At 44.6% G+C, this 24721-nt stretch overlaps 1 protein-coding gene and 1 long non-coding RNA gene across 2 annotated transcripts in view; one reads left to right on the forward strand and one right to left on the reverse strand.

Annotated features, from left to right (window-relative positions):
• Positions 1-1184: 1184 nt before the first annotated feature.
• Positions 1185-6347, reverse strand: LOC114592922 (uncharacterized). The gene is made up of 2 exons (XR_013391734.1): positions 3812-6347; positions 1185-2930 (listed from the first exon to the last, which is right to left on the reverse strand). It is a non-coding gene; the product is annotated as an uncharacterized LOC114592922 (long non-coding RNA).
• Positions 6348-6463: 116 nt separating this feature from the next.
• Positions 6464-24721, forward strand: part of LRP1 (LDL receptor related protein 1) — a 298357-nt gene continuing 280099 nt past the window's right edge. The window contains exon 1 of the mRNA XM_077923771.1: positions 6464-7236. Coding sequence (XP_077779897.1) covers positions 7137-7236 — 100 coding nt within the window. The 5' untranslated portion in view covers positions 6464-7136. The remainder of the gene's footprint in view (positions 7237-24721) is intronic.

Genomic DNA, 24721 nt, shown 5'->3' on the forward strand with positions numbered 1-24721 from the left:
AGACTTTAAGAGTCTTGGTTGCCTTTGCTGCAAGAGACAAAGATTGCTACCCCTCCGGAAAAAAGAATTTGTTTTCAGTATGGATGATGCCAGTGATGGAAATATGAATAATAATGTTAGTTAAATCATGTCTGCGAGTGCTCAAAGAGCTTTGCATACAGTTGTGCAGTAAATCTTAGGACAACTCTGTAATGCAGGTCAGTATTCTCCCCATACTGCAGGTGGCAGTTGAGGCCACCAAGTGCCTGAGGTCAGGCTTCACCTGAGGACTTGTCTCCTTCTTCTGCCCCTTCTTCATCTTCTTTGGTCTTTGCCATTAAAAAAAAAAAAATACAGCAAAAACAACTAGTCAAAGTCCAAAGAGGATCAATCCCTAAGGATCAATCCCTTTCAGCATTTCCCTCCCACCCCCTCCCATCCCCCATTCAAACTTTTGTGGCTTATGTAGCTAAAGATCTTGGCTATTATGCTCGAGGTATATAAGTTCCTGGTTGGCCTCAAGCTGTGTAGGCAGATGAGCAAGGGGTAATGGAAAGTAAAAGATGCTTTTTAAAACAACAGCAACAACCTGCAGCTTTGCCAACTGTACAGCTCTCCACCCCCCACTGTTCACAGTAGGGAAGGTATCTTAATAAATCCAGATTCTATTGTGTTCTAGTTAGGCTCCCTCTCATGCCGAGAAGCATTGCCTGGCATTGTACTATGGTTACCTACATCCCACTCTCCTCTCAGCACAGGGAGGCAGCTCTGGCTTGTGAGTCATCCTGTGCAATATGCTTCTAGACAACGAGAGCCCTTCCAAGCCGTTAGCTATTTGTGCTCTCTGTGGTATTTCTGAGCATGTGGCTCTCTTTCCTCTTGTTGATGCTAGCGCATACCTAGAATGAACATCTGGCCTCGATTTCAAACATCTGGCATTTTATAATCCCCAGAGAAGTAATCACCCCTTGATGCTGTTTGCGTCTCAGAGTTAATCAGCCTCTTATTCACAATTTGCCTTCTTCCGCAGCCTCCCTTCTGCTCCAGGATTTCCTTTTTGCCTAGGAGAAGCTGTGATGTCATCAAGCCCATAACCACCATCACAAGTTGGTGCTGTAGAAAATGACATGACACTCTTTCAATATCTGCAGTGAACACAGTCGCTTAGTGTGCCTGAACATTTCAAATGTATGCATGCCTGTAAATAATCCCCAACTCTTATTTATTCAGCTTCGTATGCATTTGTGCACATTTAAAATAGTTGCCTGATCCAAAACGTATCTCAAACAACTAATAGCAATTCAGTTTTTAATTTAAAGACTTAATGGGAAGTAACTATTTAATTAGAACAGAACTGTCCTGATGCACTTAATTTCCTGTCTCATTGTGATGCTTGCATCTCCTACTCTTTATTATTTATTTTATTATATTCCTATCCCTCCCTTCCTCCCAAAGGTGCCCAGGATGGCAAAGAACCAGTGATAAATCAATAAAAGCAATTCCAATACTAATGCAGACAGAAAAAGATCTCAGCTTAAAAGGCTGGTTGGAAGAGGAAGGTATTTATCAGGTGCCAAAAAGCCAGTAGAGATGGCGCCTGTCTCATATTCAAGGGGAGGGCATCTCATAGGGCAGGTGCCACAACACTAAAGGCCTGATTCCTGTATTGTGCAGAATGGACCTTCTGATGAAATGGTATCTGCAGGAGGCCCTCACCTGTAGAGTGCCGTTACTGCGTATATAAGGGGTGAGATTATCTTTCAAGTATCCTGGACCTTACCTGCACAGGGCTTTATAACACCAAAAACAGCACCTTGAATTTAGTTTGGCAATTAATTGGTAGCCAATCTGGCATTTTAAAGAAGAGCCAATAATCTTTTTAAAGCTTGCTTTAAACTGCCATATTAGGCTTTCACTTCTTTTGATGTTCAACACAGTAACTGCTGAAAGGAAAAGAGCTACAACTTATATATCTGCTGATCCTACGAGTCAGATTCACATCTGCAGGGTGGCAAGGGATATTCTGCATAGTTTTCTAGGAGCACAGCACAGACTGATGTGACTCAATGCCTATGCAGGGGTGTCAGCGCAGTTACGATGGTCTGTTTTTAATATATGGACTCAAAGAGTGTCCAGAATTTTCTGGAGAATTTACCCATTCATTCTAGTTTTGGCCTGGAACAGAGGAAGCCAATGTGGTGTCCTCAAAATGTTGTTGGGCTGAAACTGCCACCATCCCTGACCGTCAGCCACGTTGGCAGTGGGAGTTGGAGTCCAGCGACGTCTGGAGGGCATCACACATTCAGCAAGGCTGAGGACTACGGCTGACTTGGTTGTCATCCCATACCCTCCAAGATTTCGCTGATGAAAATAGGGACGTCCCGTTCCATAGTGATAGTTTGACTATTTGTACCCCACACATCCTACTGGGTTGACCCAGCCATGCTGGGCAGCTTCCAACATTTATATAAACATAAAAGAGCATTAAACATTAAAAAAAACTTCCCTATGCAGGATTGCCTTCAGACAGCTCGAGAGTCGGATAACTCCATATCCTCCAACATTTCTCCAATGAAAAAGGGACATCCTAAGGAAAAGTGGGACTTTCCAGAATCAAATCAGAAACTGGGATGGCTTCTCTAAATCAGGGATGTCCCTGGAAAAAAGGGACACTTGGAGGGTCTGTCATCCTTTCCTGCCTGGTTGATCGATCTTTCCAGAGTCCACAAGTGCTGAGGTCTTCAGAGCAGCTGAAAAGAGGGCAAGACTTCACTCTCTATAGGACTGCTTTTTCTCAAACTGTTTCAGAAGCAGAGCGCAACAGTCCACCTACTGATGAGTATAGGGAGGTTGGAGCCTGCATTTGCCTACATATTTGCCTCTGGCAATGGCTGTGAATTGGATTCTCAGATCAGTTTGCAGGCCTGGTCCTTCTTTATGAAACAAAATGCCTGTAATCAGAAGAGGTGACATGTGGGTGGAGCAAATAGACCTATCTAGTTACACCCCCCCCAAAAGGCAATGGAGGGGGTGAAGTGTTCCACGATTTTGGACAGAAAAATATTGCATCCTTACCTCAGAGCAGAATCCATATCACTGGGTTAATAGAAACATCTCTCCCTCCCCCTCCTTGTTATCTAACACCAGACACACATCTCTCTCCATCTCTTACAAATGTCTGACTTAAAGCAAAAATGAAGTAACAGTTATTGTAGGGGTGGCGGCGAAAGCATCCATTGAATTAAATGGGGTTCTAGTAGTCTGGAACGAAGTGAGGCACTCTGTTAAGAAAGACACAGAAACCTCGGCTTTCCTCCTCCTTCGCATTGTATTTATAACTTCTAGTAGGGTCAGGGAGTTTGTTGGTTTTTTATTTATTACATTTATTATATTTATAATTCACTGGAGGAAATTTTCAAAGGGTATCCTGGAAAGCTTCCAGAAAGCTGCTATGGAGTTCATGGGCAGTTCTTGAGGAACCAAAAACTTAATGTTTATACCATTCTGCTTTAAACATGAGATCTGCCCTCAGTTCATAGGGACAGGGTATTAGATTTGAGAGGCATAATTAAGGAAAATAAACTGGAAACATGTGAGGAAACCAACAAATGTGAACCTGTACATGTCCAAATCATCTCATTTATCTAGTCTTAAAAACCCCCGTTATTTATTTACATGCTGATGATTACAGGCAACTCCCAACCTACGTGGGGGTTACATTCCGAGGCACCGCATGTGTCAGTGAAACTGTGTATATTTGAAACACAATTGAAAAGCCCAGCAAACACCCTCTAAACCTTTGGAAAACCTTGAAAAAACCAGCAGCACTTACCAGGCCAGCAGGAAAGGTGGCAAACTCTACCACAAGTGCTCCCTCCAAACCTTTCTCAAACTCCAATTCTCCGCAGGCATCAACAGTCATTGTAAGGGCATGGGGACTCACTTCTGCTGTGCTGGAAATCGCGTCTGCGCAGATACATGTGCCAGAAATTGGGTCTGTGCAGACGCAGAAGCCGGAAATCATGGGTGCACGCACTCATGCGCGCACACAGTCCGGCCCACAGAGGGATCTTCACTGGAGTAAACTGGCCCAGGCGAGGTAAACCTGCTTTTGACAAAGCCCCCCATTATATTCTTGTGAAGAAGCTGGTAAAAAGTGGGTTGAACGGGGTTACTATTAGGTGGATTTGCAGCTGGTTGACTGACCAAACCCAAAGAGTACTCCTTAATGGTGCCTCATCATCCTGGAAAAAAGTGACAAGTGGGGTGCTGCAGGATTCTGCCTTGGCCCATTGTTGTTCAACATCTTGGATGAAGGAATTGAGGGGATGCTCATCCAATTTGCAGATGACACCAAACAGGGAATGGGGGGTAGCTAATGCTGCAGAAGACAAAATCAGAATTAAAAATGACCTTAACCAGAATGGAGACCTGGGTCCAAGCTAACAAAATGAATTTCAATTAAGACAAATGTAAGGTTCTACACTTAAGCAGGAAGAACCAGAAGCACATATATAAGATGGGGGACACCAGGCGTACTAGCAATGCATGTGAAAAGGATCTAGGGGTCATGTGAAGAGGGGCATACTGAACCTAGCATCTGGTCTGAAGGCACAGGAGCTAGAAAAGGATCTATGGTTCTTAATAGACAAGTTAAACATGAGTCAACAGAGTGCTGCAGCAGCAAAAAAAAGAGAGGAGCGGTTGAAGGAACTGGGTACGTTTAGCCTGGAAAAGAGGAGACTGAGAGGAGATATGGGAGCCATCTTCAAATATATCATGGGTTGTCACATGGAAGAGGGAACAAGATTGTTTTCTCCTGCTCTGGAGAGTAGGACTCAAACCAATGGCTTCAAGTTACAAGAAAGGAGATTCTGACTAAACATACGGAAGAACTTTCTGGCAGTAAGAGCTGTTCCAACAGTGGAACAGTGTCCCATGAGAGGTGGTGGACTCTCCTTCTTTGGAGATTTTTAAGCAGAGGTTGGGTGGCCACCTGTCATGGATGCTTTAACTGAGATTCCTGCATTGCAGGGGGTGGACTAGATGATGCTTGGGACCCTTGGAAGATTCAATGAAATTAGGTAGGTAGACTATTCTGGACGTGATTGGTCTTTGATATATGATTACAGACCTTTTAAGAAACAAACAAACAAAACATACATTATTTGGAAGTGGTTAAAATGTGTCACCTAGCAGTTCGAAAGCACCCCCGGGTGCAAGTAGATAAATAGGGACCGCTTACTGGCGGGAAGGTAAACGGCGTTTCCGTGTGCTGCGCTGGCTCGCCAGATGCAGCTTTGTCACGCTGGCCACGTGACCCGGAAGTGTCTCCGGACAGCGCTGGCCCCCGGCCTATAGAGTGAGATGGGCGCACAACCCTAGAGTCTGTCAAGACTGGCACGTACGGGCAGGGGTACCTTTACCTTGACCTTTAAAATGTGTCACATTGTTTCAGTGGAGGAAGATAAATTGGCTGCACTGTAATTTAGTCTTTCCTTCACAGCACAGTAAAAAATCCTGGGAACTGTAGTTTACCTCTCATAAAGCTACAATTCCCAGCACCGTAACAAATTACAGCTCCCAGGTGCATGGTGTGTAGCTGTTTAAGATGGAGCTCTGGCACTTTCAAAAGGAGCTATCCATTAGGAGGGCGCTCTTACAAAGGAACACCTTTTGAGAGACAGAGACAATAGAGTACAGGCAGTGTTTATTTACCGAAGCAACCTCCCACTGTCTCAGAAATGGGCACCTCGGATGCCTCACAGAAGGCCTCTTCCTCTGTAGTCCTTTGGCCACTTTTGCTCCAGGGGTTTGGCTGAGAATTGAAATTGCATGCACGTGCCTTCTTGTTGCCAGAAGTGGCCTTCTGCAACGAGGACTCTTGCATCCGCCCATCCCTTTTTGTCAGGGAGGCTGCGATGGGGCGAGATTGGGCTAGAAAGCGTACCTTCCTCAACCCAAGACACGCAGGCAGGTATCCTGCTTTGAAACGTGCGAGTGGGCGGGAGGAGGGGCTGCATCCCCGCGCAACGCCGCGAGCGGGCAGCCATTCATTGCAAGAAGAATCTGGCGGGCTGCGATGCGTGTCCGCCTTTGTGCTCCTGCCGTTAAGACGCGCAGCATTTCCGCGCCCGGAGCACCTTTGCTCCTTCAAGGAAATCCGAGGCCGCCCTTGGGGCATCCTTTGCGAGAAACTTGCTTCGTCCCCACGTGCATCCTCCAGCCCCCTTCTGCTTCCGCTGCCCCTCGCCATAGGGTGATGGCTGCTCTGGGGATTAGGAAAGGAAGCAGGAGAGTCAGCAACCCCCGTTTCTCCCGTTCCAGGAGCAAGCACTGGGAAGCGCATGCGCCTCCGGGCCGCTGCCGCGTAGTCCCCGCTTGCCGCCCCCCCCCGCCCGCCCGCCCGCCTTTCCATGGGAGCCCATGACGTCAGGCAGGCCGAAGGCGGCGCGAGCTCCATCAGGCGGCGGAGGCTCCTGGTGCGCCAGGCGGGCGGGCAACGGGCAGGGCTGCTTTTCCTGCGTCCGGCGGCGGCGGCAGTAGGCGCTGAGCAGCTCGTGCATAAAGCGCAAGCGGGGCGCCCCCGGGCTTCAGGGTGTGCATCCTCCCTCCCGCACCACCCAGGAGGGGCTCGGAAGCGGGGAAGGAGCTGCCGCTCTCCGTTTGCCTCTGGATCCAGAAGGACCCCTCTTTGCCCCTCCTTTCTTCTCGCCCTCCCCGCTCATTCCTGCCTCTTTCCCTCCATGCATCATTCCTGGGAGCCTCCGATGGTCGTTGCCATTACCTTGCCTCGCATCTAGTGCGCCGGGGGCGGTGGGTTGCCGATTGCCCCCTCCTCCTCCTTTTTCCTGCATGCAACCTCCCTTTCTTGCCAAGGAGGGCTGAACCCCCTCCTCTCTCCCCTCCCCAGCCTTTGCCGCTGCTGGGCTCTCTCATCTCCTGGGCTGGGAGGGAGAGAGGAGGAGGGAGAGGGGCTTTTCCTTGCGACCCCCCCCCCCGCTCTTCCTTCGGTGGATGTGGAAAGAATTGAAGACCCCTGGAAAGACAGGGTGAAGAAGGAGACCCAAGAAGAAAAGAAAGCGGTTATAGCTGCGAGTCTTCTGTGGACTGTCTAGAGCGCTGATCTTATTTTTTAATATATTTTTTGCACAAGCATGCTGGCCCACAGGCTAGAAGTGATGATGGGGCCCTTGCTGCTTTTGCTAGGATTTTTGCACATATTCGTAGGTTTCGCCCCTATTTTTGCCCTTGAAGGTGAGTTTAAAACCTTTTCTCCCTCCTTTTCCTCTCTTCCATGCTTCTGTCTTCTCTTGAGTTCTGTTTAAATGAATGAATGCCAGTCCTTATTACGTTGTCTGCTTGCAGTTATCTTCCTCAGTATAAACAATAACACCCTCCCCCCTTTTTGCAGTAAGGGTAGCTCTTCCCAAAACGGCAAGGGGTGGGTGGCCGGGTGGGGGAGATCGTTGCTCGTAAGAAATCAGCATATTGTTTGCAGTTTAGAACAAAGGTGCATTTTTTAAAAAGCAGGGGCTGTGCGGAAGGGGGTGTTGCATATTTGGCATTCATCACTAGCCTAGCCTGCCCCCCACCCTCAATGCCTGCAAAATTCTGCCTGTTGTATGTATTACTTTTCAGGAGACAATGGATGTCTGTGCATGAATATATATGCTAATACAGGGATTGGAGTTTTGTATTATTTTTAAGGGGGTTGTGGTGGGACAGGGCTATAGAATTAAGACCCGCTTCTGTGAGATATATTAATGAATTCACTTCACAGTGTTGGATGGAGGTAACACAGGAATGTCACCACACACACACACACACACACACACAGCCAGGGTGCAGCGTTAAAACACAACTGGAGCAAAGCTGTGCTGAATAGAGTCATGTTTTCTCCAGATCCTCACATTCACTAGTTGTCTTTTTCCAAAAACTGCACCTCCTAGTTTTACTGGCACATCCAGACCAGGGAATGCCAAGTAGTGGAAGTAGTTGCTTCATATTGAAGTCTTCTTCCATTTCCTTTCCTGTTTCAGTAAATAAATCATTTGCTCTGAGGTTTGCAGTGCCTCTGCGTTTCCTTCAGCCTCTTCTGCTCCATTGTCATCTTCTTAGGATATTTTCGCTTAAAGATCCTACCTCTGCTGGCGAGAGAGCTATAAAATGGGGAGTTGAAAATCCATCTGTGAAATGACACTGTGCTGTGTGTGTAAATGACAAATCGGTCAAGTATTCATATTTAATTGACTGTCCTGAAGATGTAGCTGAATGCCCTCTGATACAGTCGGTTAAACTGGAGACATCCAGGCAATTTAAATGTGATGGAATCTTGGCTGTAAAAAGCATCTGCTAAATCACTCTTCCCTGCCACCCCCACTCCCCTCAATTCCCCTCCAAAGCCAAAAGGAGAGGCTGCACTGCGCCCTGAGTGCATGACATAGCAGATACTGAAGACAACAAGGCAGAGTTGAGAGCGGTACCATGTTCTCAAGCCAGTTTGGAAGAACAAAAAAAAAAACAAGGACGGGGTGCTTTCCCCTGGGGGATCAGGGCAGGAAGACAGGAAGGTGGTGCTTGGGGAGTGGCTAGTTAGTTGCAAAAAAAAAGAAAAAGCCGTGGATCACCAATGTGGCTTAGGAATGTGCTTATTTACTCTGCTGACATGGGGAATTTAAGCATGATGGGACAGAGAAGAGGCAAAGAGGTTGCCTGCCATGCTTTTAGCTGAAGTGGTAGCTGCAAACTGGAGGTTTCTGTGGCTTCATCTCCCCCCCTCCCCGCAAAAAATGATGACAGATAACGAATTAACTTAGCTTTGCCAACCCCAAACCCTCTGCATCACATTTTTCACACATATTATTCATGTGTGTGTGTGTGTGTGTGTGTGTGAGAGAGAGAGAGAGAGAGAGAGAGAGATTGTCGTTCTTGAAGGGGTTGGCATGACATTAGTTTCTTTTTTTTAAGCCTTCCTTCAAAATAGACTTGTTTTCTGGGATTTCTCACTAAGTTCTGTTGTGCAAGTCATAACTTTGGGTCTTTGGGGCTCTGGGTTTTTTTTTGGGGTGTGTGTGTTGAGAGTTCCATTTTGGGGCCCTTCGGCTGCTACATTTAAAATGCGTGTGCCATGCTGGTGGTCTTCTCTGTACTGTTTACATGTAACATTTTGAAGTCATTTTGTGGTTTAGACTCCCTAGATGTTATTCATGGCTATCTCTTCACTGAAGAGGAATTAGTGACTTCTGTAATGTGTAGGCACTGTGGACCAGTGGTTAGACACAACCGTTGGCACAACTAATGACAAACTTCAGTGCATCTTGTGACTGAGCCATAATTGAGCAATCTGTCATTACTGCGTAGATTCAGAACTAAGCAGTTTCTCCTTTGCAGTTCTCCATTTTGACAAGTCTCTCTGGATGGCATCCACTTTCTGGGCTTGATTTTGAACCAGGGCTAATGAAAAGCAGCTTAGCTCTGGAACTAGCCCCCCCTCCCTCGCCACTCTGGTGCAGGCCTGCAACATGCAAAGTAATAAGTGCTCCTTTGAGCATGTGCAGAGTGTGCTAGTTCCCTCTTGAGTAAGTAACTGATACAGAGGGATTCTGAGAAATGCCTGCTAGGAGTAGGATTCTGTACATGCTTGAGTTTTTTCGAGTAAGCACTGCATTCACCTAACACCCCCCCTCCCCTTTTGCAGGACGGCTTTTCAAATAATGTAACTACCACATTAGAACCTGCCTTCCCCAATCCTGAGCATGACTCTTTGTTTGTTTGGACAGCTAGCATCTCTTTTGTACTTCTGATTCTACACGCCTTCAGACCTTTCTTGTCCAGTCCTAACTCACCTCCAGTGTAGACATTTGCGTTGCAGTCACTTACATATCTCACCCATCATGACTCTCTTTAGTTTTCCGGACTTTGTGTCTCCCTTTAGTCACTGGGGCGTCCAGTAGTTTACTGGTGTACCATTTTTCAGTTGTCTGTTTGCTTGGCTGTTTAGAAGCTGGGGATAAGTAGACTAAGTCATACTCTCAGTGGTCCCATTGAGATCAGTGGGTTTAAGTTATTCAAGTCTGTGGATTTTGACAGTGTACAAAATACCCCAGGCGTGTTTTGCAACTGGTGCGGGTCCAGTTGTGACCACATGGAGATCTCTGGATGCCAGGTTGGCGAATGACATCTCCATCTGGCTGGCCCCTCCAGCAGGTAAGGAGAAGAGCTTATTTATTGCATTTATATCCCACCTTTTTCTCCAAGGAGTACATGGTTCACCTCCCTCCTCAGTTAATCTCTACAACGACCCTGTGAGGTAGGTTCAGAGACTGTGACTGGTCCAAGGTCACCCAGTGAGTTTCATGACTGAGTGGGGATTTGAACCCTGGCCTTCCAGGTCATAGTCCAACACTCTTAACCACTACAACACCCTGGCTTCCTAGAGTACTTCTGCTATGGAACAGCTATATAAATTTAGTAGGCAAATAAATAAGGGGAAAGCAAAATGTCACTTAGAGAAGGCTTTGAAATATTTTCCTTGAAGCTTGAATTTGTTTTATCCTGGATTATTGTATTTGATGTTTTAATGTGTTGTAAACTGCTTTGAGATTTTTTCTTCAAAATATAAAGCGGTATTGAAATGATGATCATGATAAATAAAGCTCCTCGCAAAAAATAAAATAAAAAGGCATCTAGACATTCTGTTGTGGCGAACGTAACGCAGGTTCAAGGTGCCGTTTGGTGATTAGCTTGTATATCTGAGTTCCTAACAATGGATTTTGGTGGATCTACTCAGACTAACATTGGGTATCACCTTCTGTGCAGTTTATTTCTGTGGCTGTGTAATGCTGGATATAGAATTGCTGGTTCTCTTAATGCATGTGGAACATCTGCATCAGAATAAAGCAGAGCTTCCTGTAGCCAGACACAAAATATGTCCAATTATAGAGGGTGAACCTTAATTGAGATGGTCTGGAGTGTAATGGGCAGCCACTGTGTGTCACAGGTGCGATAGGAAGCTGGGGTGGGGAGCAGTGTTATGACATGCCTGGATAGGAGCAGAAGAGCCCGTAGGTGTGATAAACAGGAAGTATTCAGGGTCAAACTGACTGAGGGCTCATCCTTTGTGCTGCATTTCTAGCCACAGACCTGGGCTTTAAAGCTCCATGTCTGAGTGGATTTTGTTTTTATTCCGGCACTTTCCCCGGGGAAACCTTCATTTTACCACTCAATTGGAGCCTCTGGCAATCTGGTTTTCCACGGATTGCCATTTGCTCTGATTCAGTGGTAAAACATGGTTTTCCCCAGGGAAAGTGCCAGGACAAAAACGAAAACTCAGACACGGAGCTTTAAAGTGCAGACCAGTACCTGGAAAGCAGTGTGCGAAACTGAGCCCTCAGTTGCAGAGAACATGCTTAACATTCAGAAGATCCCAAGTTTAGTTGCTGGTGTCTCCAGTTAAAAGGAGTCAGGTAGCAGGCATTGGTAAAGATCCGTCACCACAGGCAACCCTGTGGAGTCATTGGCAGCCAAAGCAGGTGACACTACTGGGTAAGGTGGACCAATAACCTGCCTTGCCCTGGCCTATAGACCTGGTTACAGCATAAAAGTTGTACCCTGTACCCTGACTTACCTTTCGCATTCTGTGCAGCTGCTGCCTTCTTTCCAGATCCCCAAAGGCACACGCCTCCATTGTCTCCCAAGGCAGACAGATGCCAACAACAGCAACAATACTAAATGTAGCACCACCCCAAGGCACAGATTGGCCAGCTGCATATGTTCTGTAGGGTACACCAGAGTAGCACCATTTCATTATTTGGATTCAACCTGTGGCACACACTCCCTATAAAGATCAGCTTTTATTGGTGCAGAGTTTTAGTCAGTGGTAGTATATATGAAAAACAAAATATGGGTGGGCAGCCAAAACTTTTCAGAGAGGTTTGGCTAGGAGATGTTTGGTGGAACTAGAACCTACTTTGCAAAGTATGGCAACCAACCTCACAACAAAAGTTCAGCAGGCTGAAGTTTCAGTGGCTGCGCCGTTGGAAAGCTCCAGCCATGTGGTGCTACGGATAAGGAGTATAGTTCACGAGGAACTCCTCGTGTTGAAACCAGTGTGGGAATGCTCCAAGCCCTTTTGTTTCTGTGTAGTTTATATAGGAGGAAAAACATTAGACACCTTCTAAGATAATGTGCAAGAGAGGAATACCTTTGTAGGGGAAGCTAATTTGCCTTCCCTTCAGCTGATTTGAAAAACCATTACTGCTTTTTTTGTTTGTGGGTTTTTTTAAAAAATGTGGCACGTTGTAAGGAGATACCTTGCACTTTCTCAGATCAGCTGTTCATCCTGTCTGATGTTGCCTACCCTAGTAGACAGCAGCTGTGCAAGAAGGTCTTTCCCCGTTCTGATACTTGAGACCCTTTAACAGGGACTGAACCGGGGATTTCATGTATGCAAAGCACGTGCTCTACTTCTGAGCTCTTGCCCTCCTCCCCACCCCACATGTTATCCCCTTTGAAATTAGGTTGGTGCTTTCCATTGGCTTGTAGAATCTTGAAAGCGAGCAGCTAATAGCTTTCATTTCTCCCTTTCTGGCTCAGCTTTTATAATTGCCTTGTAGCCCATTCCTAAATTAAGCTCTGCCAGCATACAAATGCTTAGGATAGATCTACCACCAGTTGTGCAAGCACTGTGTCACAAGACACAACAGTGTGCTATTGTCACTCAGGCATTATGCTGGCACCACTGGAGCAATTAGCAAAAGCGGTTTAATGCCTGCACCATTTCTTCAGACATTTGTTGCAGAAACCTTTTTTAAAAAATGCAGTTTGAGATAGTCACAATTCAATTGTGAATGTCAGAATCTCACAATTCTGCCTTTTCACCAAGCCTTCGAAATCTGTAAGACTAATCTTTAGCCCATTTAGTTCAGCGGGATTTACTTCTGAGTCAGTGCTCTTAGAATTTTGCCACATTATTGTTTAGGTATAACCCTAAGTGTATCAGTTGCACGTGAGTTACAATCCCAACATGGGAGTGACCATAGCTCAGTGGTAGAGCATCTGCTTTACATGCTCAGGTGGTCCTAGGGTTGATCCCTACCACCTCCAGTTAGGGGCCGGGTGATGTGAGGGCTCTGGAGAGCTGCTGTCAGTCGGATGGACCAATGGTTTGACTTGGTACACTTGTCAGGGAGCTGTGGTGGGGCTGTGGTTGGCTCCTGAGTGTACAATTAGTGTCGAACCCTCATTTGCCTCTGTGCAATTATTATGTGAAGTGGCCTTACAAGAGTATCTGATCTTGAGTCTTTTTCTGTGGTAATTATCCTCACATGGGTTTTATTTTGCATTGAACCCTTGAGTCTTTGTTTGCAGGCTGATTTATTTGTTGAACTATGGATTGCAAGCCCTTGTTTTCTGCTCTGTGGTCTTTATTGCTACGGGCTCAAGAATGGAATTGCCCTTGAGTGGAAGCCAGTAGGGAATGGGCCTTCTGAGAGCATTCTGGTCTGCTTTACTTTCTCCTGCGCTCTTTTTCTTTAGTTGAAGCATTGTAAACTAGTCTGGCTGCTGACTGCAACGGCTGCCGCCCAAACTCTTATATAACATGGGTGGGTAGGTGTGTGTGTGTGTGTGGTGGATTATTATATATGTGAGCTGAGCGATGTTATGGAGTGCTGCATGTTAGTACTTGTAAGTCTTCTGTGGCCCTGTCTCTGTGTTGTAGGATGCTGTAGCCTTGGCTGAAGGGACACTGGGAGGTGGGCCTAGTGAACCAAAGCTCTCACCCTGGTTGGCTGTATGCAGGGGCATTTAAACATATATGGTGGTAGGCAACTAGCAGCCTGGAGATTCAAGCTAGGCCCCAAAGCCTTTCTATCTGGGCCCTAGCAGAGGTCTTGTTCCCCAGGACACCCCTCTCCCCCTGCCACTCTCACGTGTGCTTTTTAGGCACCACAGTAGTCTGGTTTACACAGATAGCAGAAGCGGTGATACATTTGTTCCTGTACTGTACGACTTGAGACCACAAGTGGAGGAGTTCAATGACTTAATACTCCACATAATCAAACAAACACACTTCTAGCACATAGAAACCTGATTTCAGACCAGAGGGTTCTTGCCTCACTTTTAATGTGTGGTAGGTGTTCTTTCTTTCTTTCTTTCTTTCTTTCTTTCTTTCTTTCTTACTTTCTTTTGTGTTCAAACATGCTGTTTCCACCACAATCAGTAATGTAATCTGGGAACAGTAATGTAATCTGGGTACCTCACTCTTCATTGTTGTATCTACAAGATATGCTCTAGTCCAGGGGTAGTCAACCTTTTTATACCTACCGCCCACTAATGCCTCTTTCTTGATGGTAAAATTTCCTTACTGTCCGCCGGTGCTCAATGGAAGGAGGATTCAGCTTGTGCCATAGAACCCCCCCCCACCCAGAATCCTGAAACGCCCACTGGTGGGCAGTAGGGACCAGGTTGACAATCCCTGGACTAGACTGTCAGAATTTATTTAATAAAATTGTATCTCACCGTTCCACGAAGGAATTCAGGGCAACTTACATTGTTTCCTCCATTGGTCCTCTCAACCACCCTGTGAGGTTGCCCAGGCTGAGCGGGAGAGAGAGAGGTGTCTGTCACAGGGAGCTTCATGGCCAAGTGAGGATCTGAATTCTGATCTCCCTAGTTATTGTCCAACACAAATACCCTCTTGCTGCCCAGTATTTACTCCCTCACATGCATGAAGCGTTTGAAGTTTTTCGTTTTTCTACTTTCAAGCATTATATAAAATTTATGAAATGAAATAAAATAAAGGGTTGGTAGCTGTGGGAGATAGAGCTTCAGTTGCAGGTTGTGGTGGTGGGAAAAAGAGTAAAGGGCCATTTGCCTGTGTCACAGCTCCTGCAAGAGTGAGTCTGTGAGTGGAGCCAAGCTTCCTAGGCCGAGCTCAGGTCAAATTTTCCCTTTCTCCCATTTCTTATACATGCCCTTCTTAACTCTCAGCTCCTTATGCAGCCATACCGGTTTCCTTAGATGCTTCCCACTTTTCTTTCTTGTTGGTATTGTGTGCATTTGGTCCTTCAATATTTCTCCTTTTAGAATCTCCCATCCTCATTGCGTATTTCTAACCACGAGATCAGACTCAGTAGTTCCTTCAGCTTTTTGAAATTGGTTGTCTTAAAGTCCAGAGTCCGTGTCCAACTACACTCAGCTTTCCCTTTCCTCTATATCATGAAACCCAGGAGGACATGATAATCTCCCAATTTTCTGAGTACTTGTTGATCAGTTCTTCCCTGATGGTGAGGACCAGATCCAAGATAGATGATCCCCTTGTTGCTTCTTCTACCTTCTGGGAAAAGAAAGTGTCAGTGAGGCAACAGAGGAATTTGTCGGACCTTACATTCTTGGCAGAGTTTGAGTTCCAACAGATATTGGAGAAATTGAAGCCTCCCATGACTACTAGATCTCTCCTTTTTGAATGTTTGGCAATCTGCTCTAGGAAAGCATCACCCAAGTCTTCAGCCTGGCTTGGCAGTCTTTAGCAGACCCCCACAGTAAGGTCTCTGTTTTTCTCTTTCCTACATTTTTTACCCATATACTCTCAATCTGCTTTCCATGGTCCAGGTCATGAAACCTTGAAACTTGACATTTTCTCCCAATCGTGTTTTGGGAATAACTGTAACAGGCTTGCAAATAAAACAATGTTAGATGGGCAGACTCTTGTGATGCATCCATTATACCTCTGAATACCAGAGATGGTAATCTCAGGGGGGCAGAGTGATGTTGTGCTCATGTCCTGCTTGTGGATATCCTGCCATCATTTGGTTAGCCACTGTGAGAACAGGATGTTGAACTAGATGGGCCATTGGCCTAATCCAGCTAAATACAGTTGCCATGTGAAATATATCTGCCAGGCTAGATTAGTTGTTGTGTGACTCCCATCATTTTAGCATTCAGACTTCAGCAAGCTTTACTAGGATGGGAAGAGGTATAAACGTTGATGCAAATTCACAACACCTCTTTAAAGGATAACTTGTCTAGCTTGTAGAATGCTATTATGGACTGAATGCCTTAAAACACCCACCCACCTTGTGTTTTATATTGTTATTTCTGAAGTGTATCATTAATTAATAAGAGTTGTTGACGGAATACACCCACTGGGGAAAAATATTTAGTGTTTATCCATGTGAGCTACCAATTCCAAGATTTTGACTACAGCCGAACTATAGTAGATGTTTATACCTGTACAGAAGGTAGGAAGAGAGACAGGAAGAATACTAGAGATCAGAAACAGTCTTATTCTTTCTGGAGAAGTGCCTCCCTATTGTCCTTTTCCTATGCCATATCTGAAAAAGATATTTTCATGACAGAGACCCAGACTGCAAATGTTGTACCCTTCGGAGGGAAATATTTAATAAGAAACTAAACAACTGATCACTTCATAGAATCATAGAGTTGGAAGGAACCTTGGAAATCATCTGATTCAATCCCTTGCTCAATGACAGGAATTTTTCAACTGCAGCTTCCCTGACAGATAACTTTGCTTAAGTACCTCCAGCAAAAGGGAGTTCTCTCCCCACCACCTCCCCCACGGCAGTCTGTTCCTCTGTGAAAACTGCTATTACCACTTGGAGGTGTCTCCTAATCCAGCCTTCGCCAACCTGGTGCCTTCCAGCTGTTTTGGACTACAGGTGTTTTAGTCCAAAACGGCTAGACAGCACCAGGTTGGCCAATACTGTTGGCCAATATCTAGCCAAAACCTCCCACTTGGATTTTCTACCCATTATTCTAGTCTTCAGATATTTGAAGCCTACTATTGTATCTCTTTTTAATCTTCTGCAGGCTACAATATACCCACCTGCCTTCTAGTGGTACCCCCAAGTCTGCCTCTCCAGGCTGATTACCTCACACTGCCTAGTTGCAGGGTGTACCTGTACATGATCTCTTTAAATCGTAATCATAAAAATAGGGGGGGGGGGAATCAAAGAAGACCCTGGAATGTCCATGGGGATGTGGCCTTGCATAGTTGCATGGGGAAATATACATCTGAGTATGTCCAGGGCACCAATATGCCATCTATTTTCTCTGTGATGCTTTGGCAAGGAAAAATGTCTTTTGATAGTGCAAACATAAGTCCTCTGTAATCCTCTGCAGAAACAACCCTCTACATTTTATTCGCATGTTGTGGGATACAGTTTGAATGCAACGATATGTTCATTGTGTGACAATCCCGCAAGAATGAAAGTTAGTGTGGCTGTATATATCTGCAGAATGTTGACACAGGAAAGAAACCAGGCAAATAATTAAAAAGGGTGGTAGTAACATGCCCTGCTTGGCTCTGCTCTTGGAAATCCTGGAAGGCTCCTGGGCTTTGGTGTAATCTGCTGAACTCTAATGCTTCCCTAGCCTTGGGGAATATTTGCACTGTAAACATATATATCAACCTTATGTCATTCTAATCCCCACTGCTTCCTCCAGGTAATCCAGAAGATTGCTGGTTGGGTGAAGATGCTGAATATTCTATATAATTGACCTTCCTCCCCGAATAATAACAATAACAATAATATTGTATATGCTGCTTACTACAAAAAGCATCTCAAAATGACGTACATTTTAAAAAAAAACGCATACAAGTATCAATTTTAAAAATACATTAATAACTTAAAGTGCTCATCCTGCAATAACATAAAAAGGGCACATCCTACCCCTTCCAACTAAAATACAAACACAAATTGGGAGCAAAGTGCCTGGATGAATAGGAATGTCTTCACCCTGTCCCTGAAAGTTTATAGTGATGTCAATAGGCTCATCTCTCTGGGGAGAGCATTCCACATTTGGGAAGCCACCCGTGAGAAGACTTGGTTTCATGTTGATGCCCTCTGTAGCACCCTCAGTTTATGGGGTTCCCTGGGAAGAACCAGTCTTAAGTTTAGTTCAGTCTGCAAGAGCTCCTGGTGCATTTTGTTGCTCTGCTCTTGCTTCAGTGCAACACCCCCCCCCCCATGAAATCTTTCACTAATTGAAAGCCGTCCTTCTTTCCCTTTTCACTCATTGCAAAAGGCTGCTGGATTCCTGTGCTGCCTTAGATTCTCTTGAAGTAGGGTGAGCTGGGGTAGATCCAGTAGGCAAGCAGAGAGATTTCTCTCTCATGGAACAAAGGCCTCTTTTCTCATATAACAAAAATCAAATTGCCTTGAGAACGTAAGAAGAGCCCTGCTTTCTCCCTAAGATGGCTGTTCTCTCTCTCACTCTCTTGCTCTCGGTTTGTGTGTGTCTGGAGTAAAAATTCCATCATATGCTGCACACACTTTTGCAGTCTAGCTTGTTACAGCCCAGACAGGTTTATTGTGTTGTCTACTTTGTTCAGGAGCTCTGGAGAACTATGTTGGTCGAAGTCCATCCTGGACTTGAACCCATCATCTCCTGAATCAGCCATCCATTGCCTCAACAATCACTACGTTCATCCTGCCAATTGAGATGCCTGTCCAAAGCTAATTGCATTGTGTGCTGTCAAAGGAACAGAACAGCTTGTCCAAGAAAAAAGAAAAAGACTCTCATGAGCAAATGGTTGTAAAAACTGAGCTCTTCCTCATCCCTGTCCTCTTTTGGGATGACATTAAATTTCACCATTTCCCCCCTGACATTTGAGCAATAGCATTTTCATCACAGGAGGGGTTTGCAAAAACGTCTGAATTGCTTGCCATTTGCGTGTTTACCAGATGGAGATAAAGATTCCTGAACATTAGGAAAGTATTTCAATTGTTATATTGCAAGGGGGAAGGACATTTTTTGGTGAAATGCTGGCTGTATACTGAGGTGACTCAGTCCTCACACAATCAGACCTCCTGCCCCATTGTCTTTTTGGAGGTCCAGTAGAAGTCCTTTGCAATGTTATCATCCATTCCAACTTTTTATCACCAGAATACTTGGAGCAGAGTTTCCCTCTTGCGCAGAAACATTGTCCCCTAATCTCAGTTGGGCCCCAGTAAAGTAGTGAAATCAAAGGAGGCTAAGAGATTGATTATGGCAGGGGGTCCCCAACTTTTCCTAACCCGAGAGCACATATGGAAGTTTAAGAGACTGGTGAAATTTAAGAGGCTGGCTTAAGAGACCATTTCACAGAAAGAAAAATTGGTGATGCCCACCCTTCACAGCAACACACCTTCACATACCCTGAAACAAGTAATATACAGTTAACAATAACAAAAAGGTAGACCACAGCATCCCACTCACTCACCAGAAAATTATGATTGTTACCAAAGTTTGTTTCCTTCCACCTGGTTGATGCTGAATAGAAGTGTGCAAGTCAAGGGAGCCAAACTTTTAAGGCACATTTAGGCTTCCCATATGTCAGGAAAATTCCTGACATGTCCTGGTTTTGGGGTGTAAAAATGGTGTTGGAGGAATTTTGTCAAATTGGCAAAATGTCAGGAAAAACCTGGATGTATGGCAACGCAATGGAAAAAGCAGCGGAAACAGCTCCAAAAAGCTTTAAATCACTATTTTTGGGCTCAACAATTTTGGGGTCTTCCTAAAAACAACTTTGTGGGCTCAACAACTTTATGGGTGTCAGGAAATGTACCATTAAGGCACATTAATAATAATAATAATAATAATAATAATAATAATAATAATAATAATAATAATAATATATTATTTATACCCCACCCATCTGGCTGGGTTCCCCCAGCCACTCTGGATGGTTTCCAACAGAATATTTAAAACACGATAAAACACCAAACATTAAAAACTTCCCCAAACAGGGCTGCCTTCAGATGTCTTCTAAAAGTTACATAGTTGTTTATTTCCTTGATATCTGGAGGGAGGGTGTTCCACTGGACGGGTGCCACTACCGAGAAGCCCCTCTGCCTGGTTCCCTGTAACCTCACAGTGAGGGAACTGCCAGAAGGCCCTTGGATTGAGATTGAGATTTTTGAGTGAGTGCTATGGCTGCTGCTGTGTCCCTTCTCCCTTAGTTGAGCCCCTCCATCTAAGGGTGTGTGAGAAAGCACACACACTTTGCTTCTCTAGGGATTCTGAGTAAAATAATTTGAGGTTTGACTAGTACATAGAGATGAAAGAGGAAGTGAGCAGCAGCATCACTTTTCAAATTTCCTTCTTCAGTTCTGTGTACCTTTCAAGGAACGAAAGGTAGCCATCATCACCACCTCAAGTGGGCAGGGATTGTGGACGTGGGAGGCTTTGTGGGCACCATGGGAAGGCTCCAAGGGTGCCATGTAAACTATCTTATTGCACATTGATCCAGGCAGGCAAGTGAGTTGGTAGGCTGGTTGCTGGTGGGTTAGTGTCATGAAAGAATCTGGAAGCAGGATTTCTTTGAAACAGGCATGCATTGTTAGATACAAATTTCCTTGGATCTTCGAATGGGTGTTCCTCCAGAGAGTGTTCTTTCGCTAGTAACATGGCAAGTGTCCTTAAATTTAAGCAACAGAAGTAGTCTTAAGACCTTTCCATCTGAGCTTATGTTTTGTGGCTAGGTTTAAAGCAGATATGGAATTACTGTAGTTCAGTAGATTTTTATAGTTTTTTGGGGGAAGGAGGAACCACAAACCTCTGTCCTAAAGTTTTGATAACCCACAAATAGCCTCTGGTGGAGATAAATGTTTCCGGGCAAAAATAAATGCACTAAAATTAGGGTAGACAAGATGCTGCCGACAGGAAAACAGTCCTGTATTGATGAGCACAAGGGAAGTAGCTATGCTAATAAATAGCTTCCTTCTGTATCTCCCTACTGTATCTCCCTTGTGGGAAAGAGAGTATCTGAAAAGTCACTTTCTTACAACAATATGAGAGACCAATCTGTCCACTATCCTTCTGCTGCTCACTGGTTCAAATGACATCCTGTTTATCTTAATATTTCCTGTTGGATCCTGGAGTCTCAAAAGAGTTCAGCACTTTGGGGGTAAGAAGAGGAGTGGGAAATGAAACAAGGAATTTGAAGAGTGCATGGAAATTTAAAAACTTGGTTTTCCTTTGCAAGTCTTCCCCTTTTTACTTTTAGTTGCAAAATAAAATACGAAAGGGCCGCCACTATTATTATTATTATTATTATTATTATTATTATTATTATTATTATTAATTTTCATTTCTATACCACATGGCACTAGATTTTGATGTTACTTTTCTGTTCCAGGCCATTGCTAAATTATTAGCTACTAAATTACAGGGTGTATCACACATCACAGGAGCAACTTGAGTGAGATGTGTGTCAGGGCTTTTCCCACTTTTTCCCAGTAGGTGTGAAGAATCTGAACTAAATGAGTCAAGAAATGACTGCTGTGGCAGAGATACTGTATTTCCCCTGTGCTCAAAATGCAATATTTGGTTTTTGGGAAAATGTGATTCTTCCCCTGTTTGCAAGTCAGTTGCTTTTTCACAAATTAATATATGCCTATAAGAACCTAGCCTGTGTACTTATAAATATTTACATTAATCGTTTGTTGAATGGCTTGCCAACAATATAAAAAGTATGAATATAAATTAAGTTTTAGTAACAAGATTTCCCTTTCTGGTTGCTTAGAGGCGGTTCTTAACTTGCTGCAGGCAAGTAACTAATTACAAGCCCAATTTAACTGACTTTCTTTAAAGCAGAAGTGGGCAGAATGTAGATCTGGATATGCAGCAGAACTCTGGTTGTTTTGCAGTAGATCAGCAAGAATGTCATATTCCCAGTTGATCAGCTATAGTAGCGACAAAAGTAACCCCCGCCCTACAAAATATACTTCTAAAATTTAGAAAGCTTATGCTGATCAGGAATGCATTTTCTTGTGTGTGGAATACTTGTGAGCTCCTTTCGGTTCTTGTAGCCAGAACAAAGTCCTGCTCACAGAATTCTTTAATTCTTTACTCCATCAGTAATGGATCTTGGGCTTCTAGCAGAAACCCATAGTAGGTCCAGCAAGCTGCAAGTCTGCCTATCCCTGCTTTAATGAATCTTAAGAGCCTTGCAGACTTTTAAATCAACTCCTCTCTTCTCCACAATGGATTTAGCATTGGCGTTAAATCATGGCTGGCTTATGTATGTGAATAATCTTACATATGAAATGAGCAAGCTGTCTCTATCTCTCTTTTTAAAAATGTTTTGCGAAAATGGCAACCTTACAGTTTTGGTGAAAATTATGGCGTATGGAGTGGAAAGACAACACACCAAAATAGGAGGGATGGGGAAGTGAGGAATCTTTTTTGGCTAATGGGGAATTGCATCTGGAAGCAAATCCACCAATTGCATTTGCAGCCTAGCCAGAGTGTGTGCATGTGTCTGCTCATGTGGGTGCTAAAATGAGGAATTAAAGGATTTGTTTTAGGAACATAGGAAGCAGTGTGTGCAGCATTGTCTACACTGACTCTAGGACTGCAGACAGAAGTCTTTCCCAGTGCTACCTAGAGATGCTGGTGATTGAACGCAGGACCTTCTGCCTGCCTGATATATGTCTCTTTCCAAATTCTTGATGTGGAAACTTTTCTAACCAGTTCTACCAGGATACACATACAGAGTGAAGAGAATAATTGACAATTCATACTCCTCACCCTGAATATAAAACTGTTTTCAGGAAGGAAGGAAGGAATTGAGAATGGACAAACTTTTTTATTTTTACCCACTCCCCAAATCCTGGTTAACATTAATGTGATCTTCATTGCGTCCCTTTGAGTAACCAGAGAGAGGCATGTCTTCTTAGCCTCATTTTGCTTCAGTTTTCTCCAGAAGCACTTCCACTGGAGTCAGAGTTGGGTGAAACATTCTCCACCCCGCCCCATCATTTTTTTAAAAAAATAAAATCGAGCACTATTTTCCAGCCTTCAAAGCTTGAGCCTTGGTGCCCTGTCATAAGCCAATACATGTTACCAGCTGTGCAAAAACAGAGCTCCACCCTAACAGGAATGTGATTTTGGCTTGTCTCTCCACATGTTCTTCCCTTTCCAGCGTTCTCTTTTTTATGAAGTGTTTTCCTGTGACAAGGGATATCTCTTTCTTCTTCTTCTCTCATTTAGCTATCCTGAACTCCTTGCTTGTCTCACAGCCTGCCCTGATTTGCAAGGACAGTACAGTGGTACCTCGGGTTACATACGCTTCAGGTTACAGACTCCGCTAACCCAGAAATAGTACGTCGGGTTAAGAACATTGCTTCAGGATGAGAACAGATATCATGCTCTGGTGGCGCGGCGGCAGTGGGAGGCCCCATTAGCTAAAGTGGTGCTTCAGGTTAAGAACAGTTTCAGATTAAGAACGGACCTCCAGAATGAATTAAGTACTTAACCCAAGGTACCACTATAGTAGCATTTTGGTTGCTAGAGTTCGTGCTCATTGTTACCTAGTCTGTGCCAAAGTAAAAAACAGCTACGCACGGTCACCCTACTTTCCCATTCTCCCTCAGCTTGTCACGTGGACCTGCTGTAGATGTCATCTGGTCACTGGACTGGGCAGTCTGAAGTTTCCCTATGTGTGTGCTTATCCCTGTGTGTGTATCACTGTACACTCATTCTTTCCAGGAGGTTTGCATCGTACACGAGTGACCAAGCAGTATCTTAACAGTTTTTTGAGGGGTTTTTTACTGCTTTAGGGATCAGGCCATACATCAAATAAGCATTGCCCAGGGTGATGATTAAAACAGATTCAAATTACTGGTGCCTCCCCAACATGCACATTGTTGCCTTAAGCTTTAGTTGGCAATTCCCTGTGAGTAGCACCTGTGGTTTAAAGCTGGAATGGCCAACTGCTATAGTCTGTGAAGCCACTCCATTCTCTGGAGAGTAGACTTGGAGCTAGATCCTCCGCTGAAATGGAAAACCTTCACCAACACACAATGCAGCCAGGATGTTAATAAAATCCAAAGGGAGATAGCAACAAAATATAGATCAGGGATTGTCAGGGCATTCTATCAATCATTTGAAGTTCCTTTTTCAGTCAACAGAGTCACCTAGAAAGTCTTCCAGAATCTTCTTTCTTGGTTCGGCTCATCTGTTGTTGAATTCCCATGTAGGAGTAAATACCTCACCCATTCCAGTTCTGCTTAAAATATTTATTGAAGAATTAACATTGCAGATTATACAACTACTGTCTTAAGTAAAATAAAGTAAAACTATGTACAGATAGTCATTCATCCTCTCTATTCTTCAGCCACTCTTCTCTCCTTCAGAGCACGTCTAATAAAGAAGTCTGTTGCTAAGGAAACCTTGTTGCTGGGAGAAAGCATGTTGCTAGGGGCCAAACCATGCAGTGATCATTTCAAATTGATTTTTAGATTACACTAACATTGGATGGGGAATCTGTGGCCTTCCAGATGTTGTTGGCTCATATTCCCATCATCCCTAACCACTGGCTAGACTGGCTGGAGCAGATAGGAGTTGGCATCCAACAACATCTGGAGAGTCAAGGGTTTAGCACGCCTGGTGTAGAGTATCTTGGCCTATTAAAATTCTTTACCCTTTTCATGCCTCTTCTGGTTCCGGGAGATGGGGAGGAGAGCTTGTCGCAGCTGGAGGGGGAGATGCCTGTGACTCTCCCTCTCCCTCCTCCACTCGCCTGCCTCAGCTTCTGCCTCTGATTCTGGACTTCTCTCTGCCACACACTCTCCCAGCTCACTAAGCCCGGTTACCTCTTCAGCTTCTGACACCTCCTCTTCCTTTTCCTCTCCCTCTGATCACTTATTGTTGTTCCATGACCACTCTCAGGGCTGTGAGCCATCCTCCCCAGCTGGTTCCTCCCATCATTCTTCTGCATCCAACCAGTCCC

Source organism: Podarcis muralis, chromosome 2 (assembly GCF_964188315.1).
Source record: "Podarcis muralis chromosome 2, rPodMur119.hap1.1, whole genome shotgun sequence".
In the NCBI taxonomy this organism is placed as follows: Eukaryota; Metazoa; Chordata; class Lepidosauria; order Squamata; family Lacertidae; genus Podarcis; species Podarcis muralis.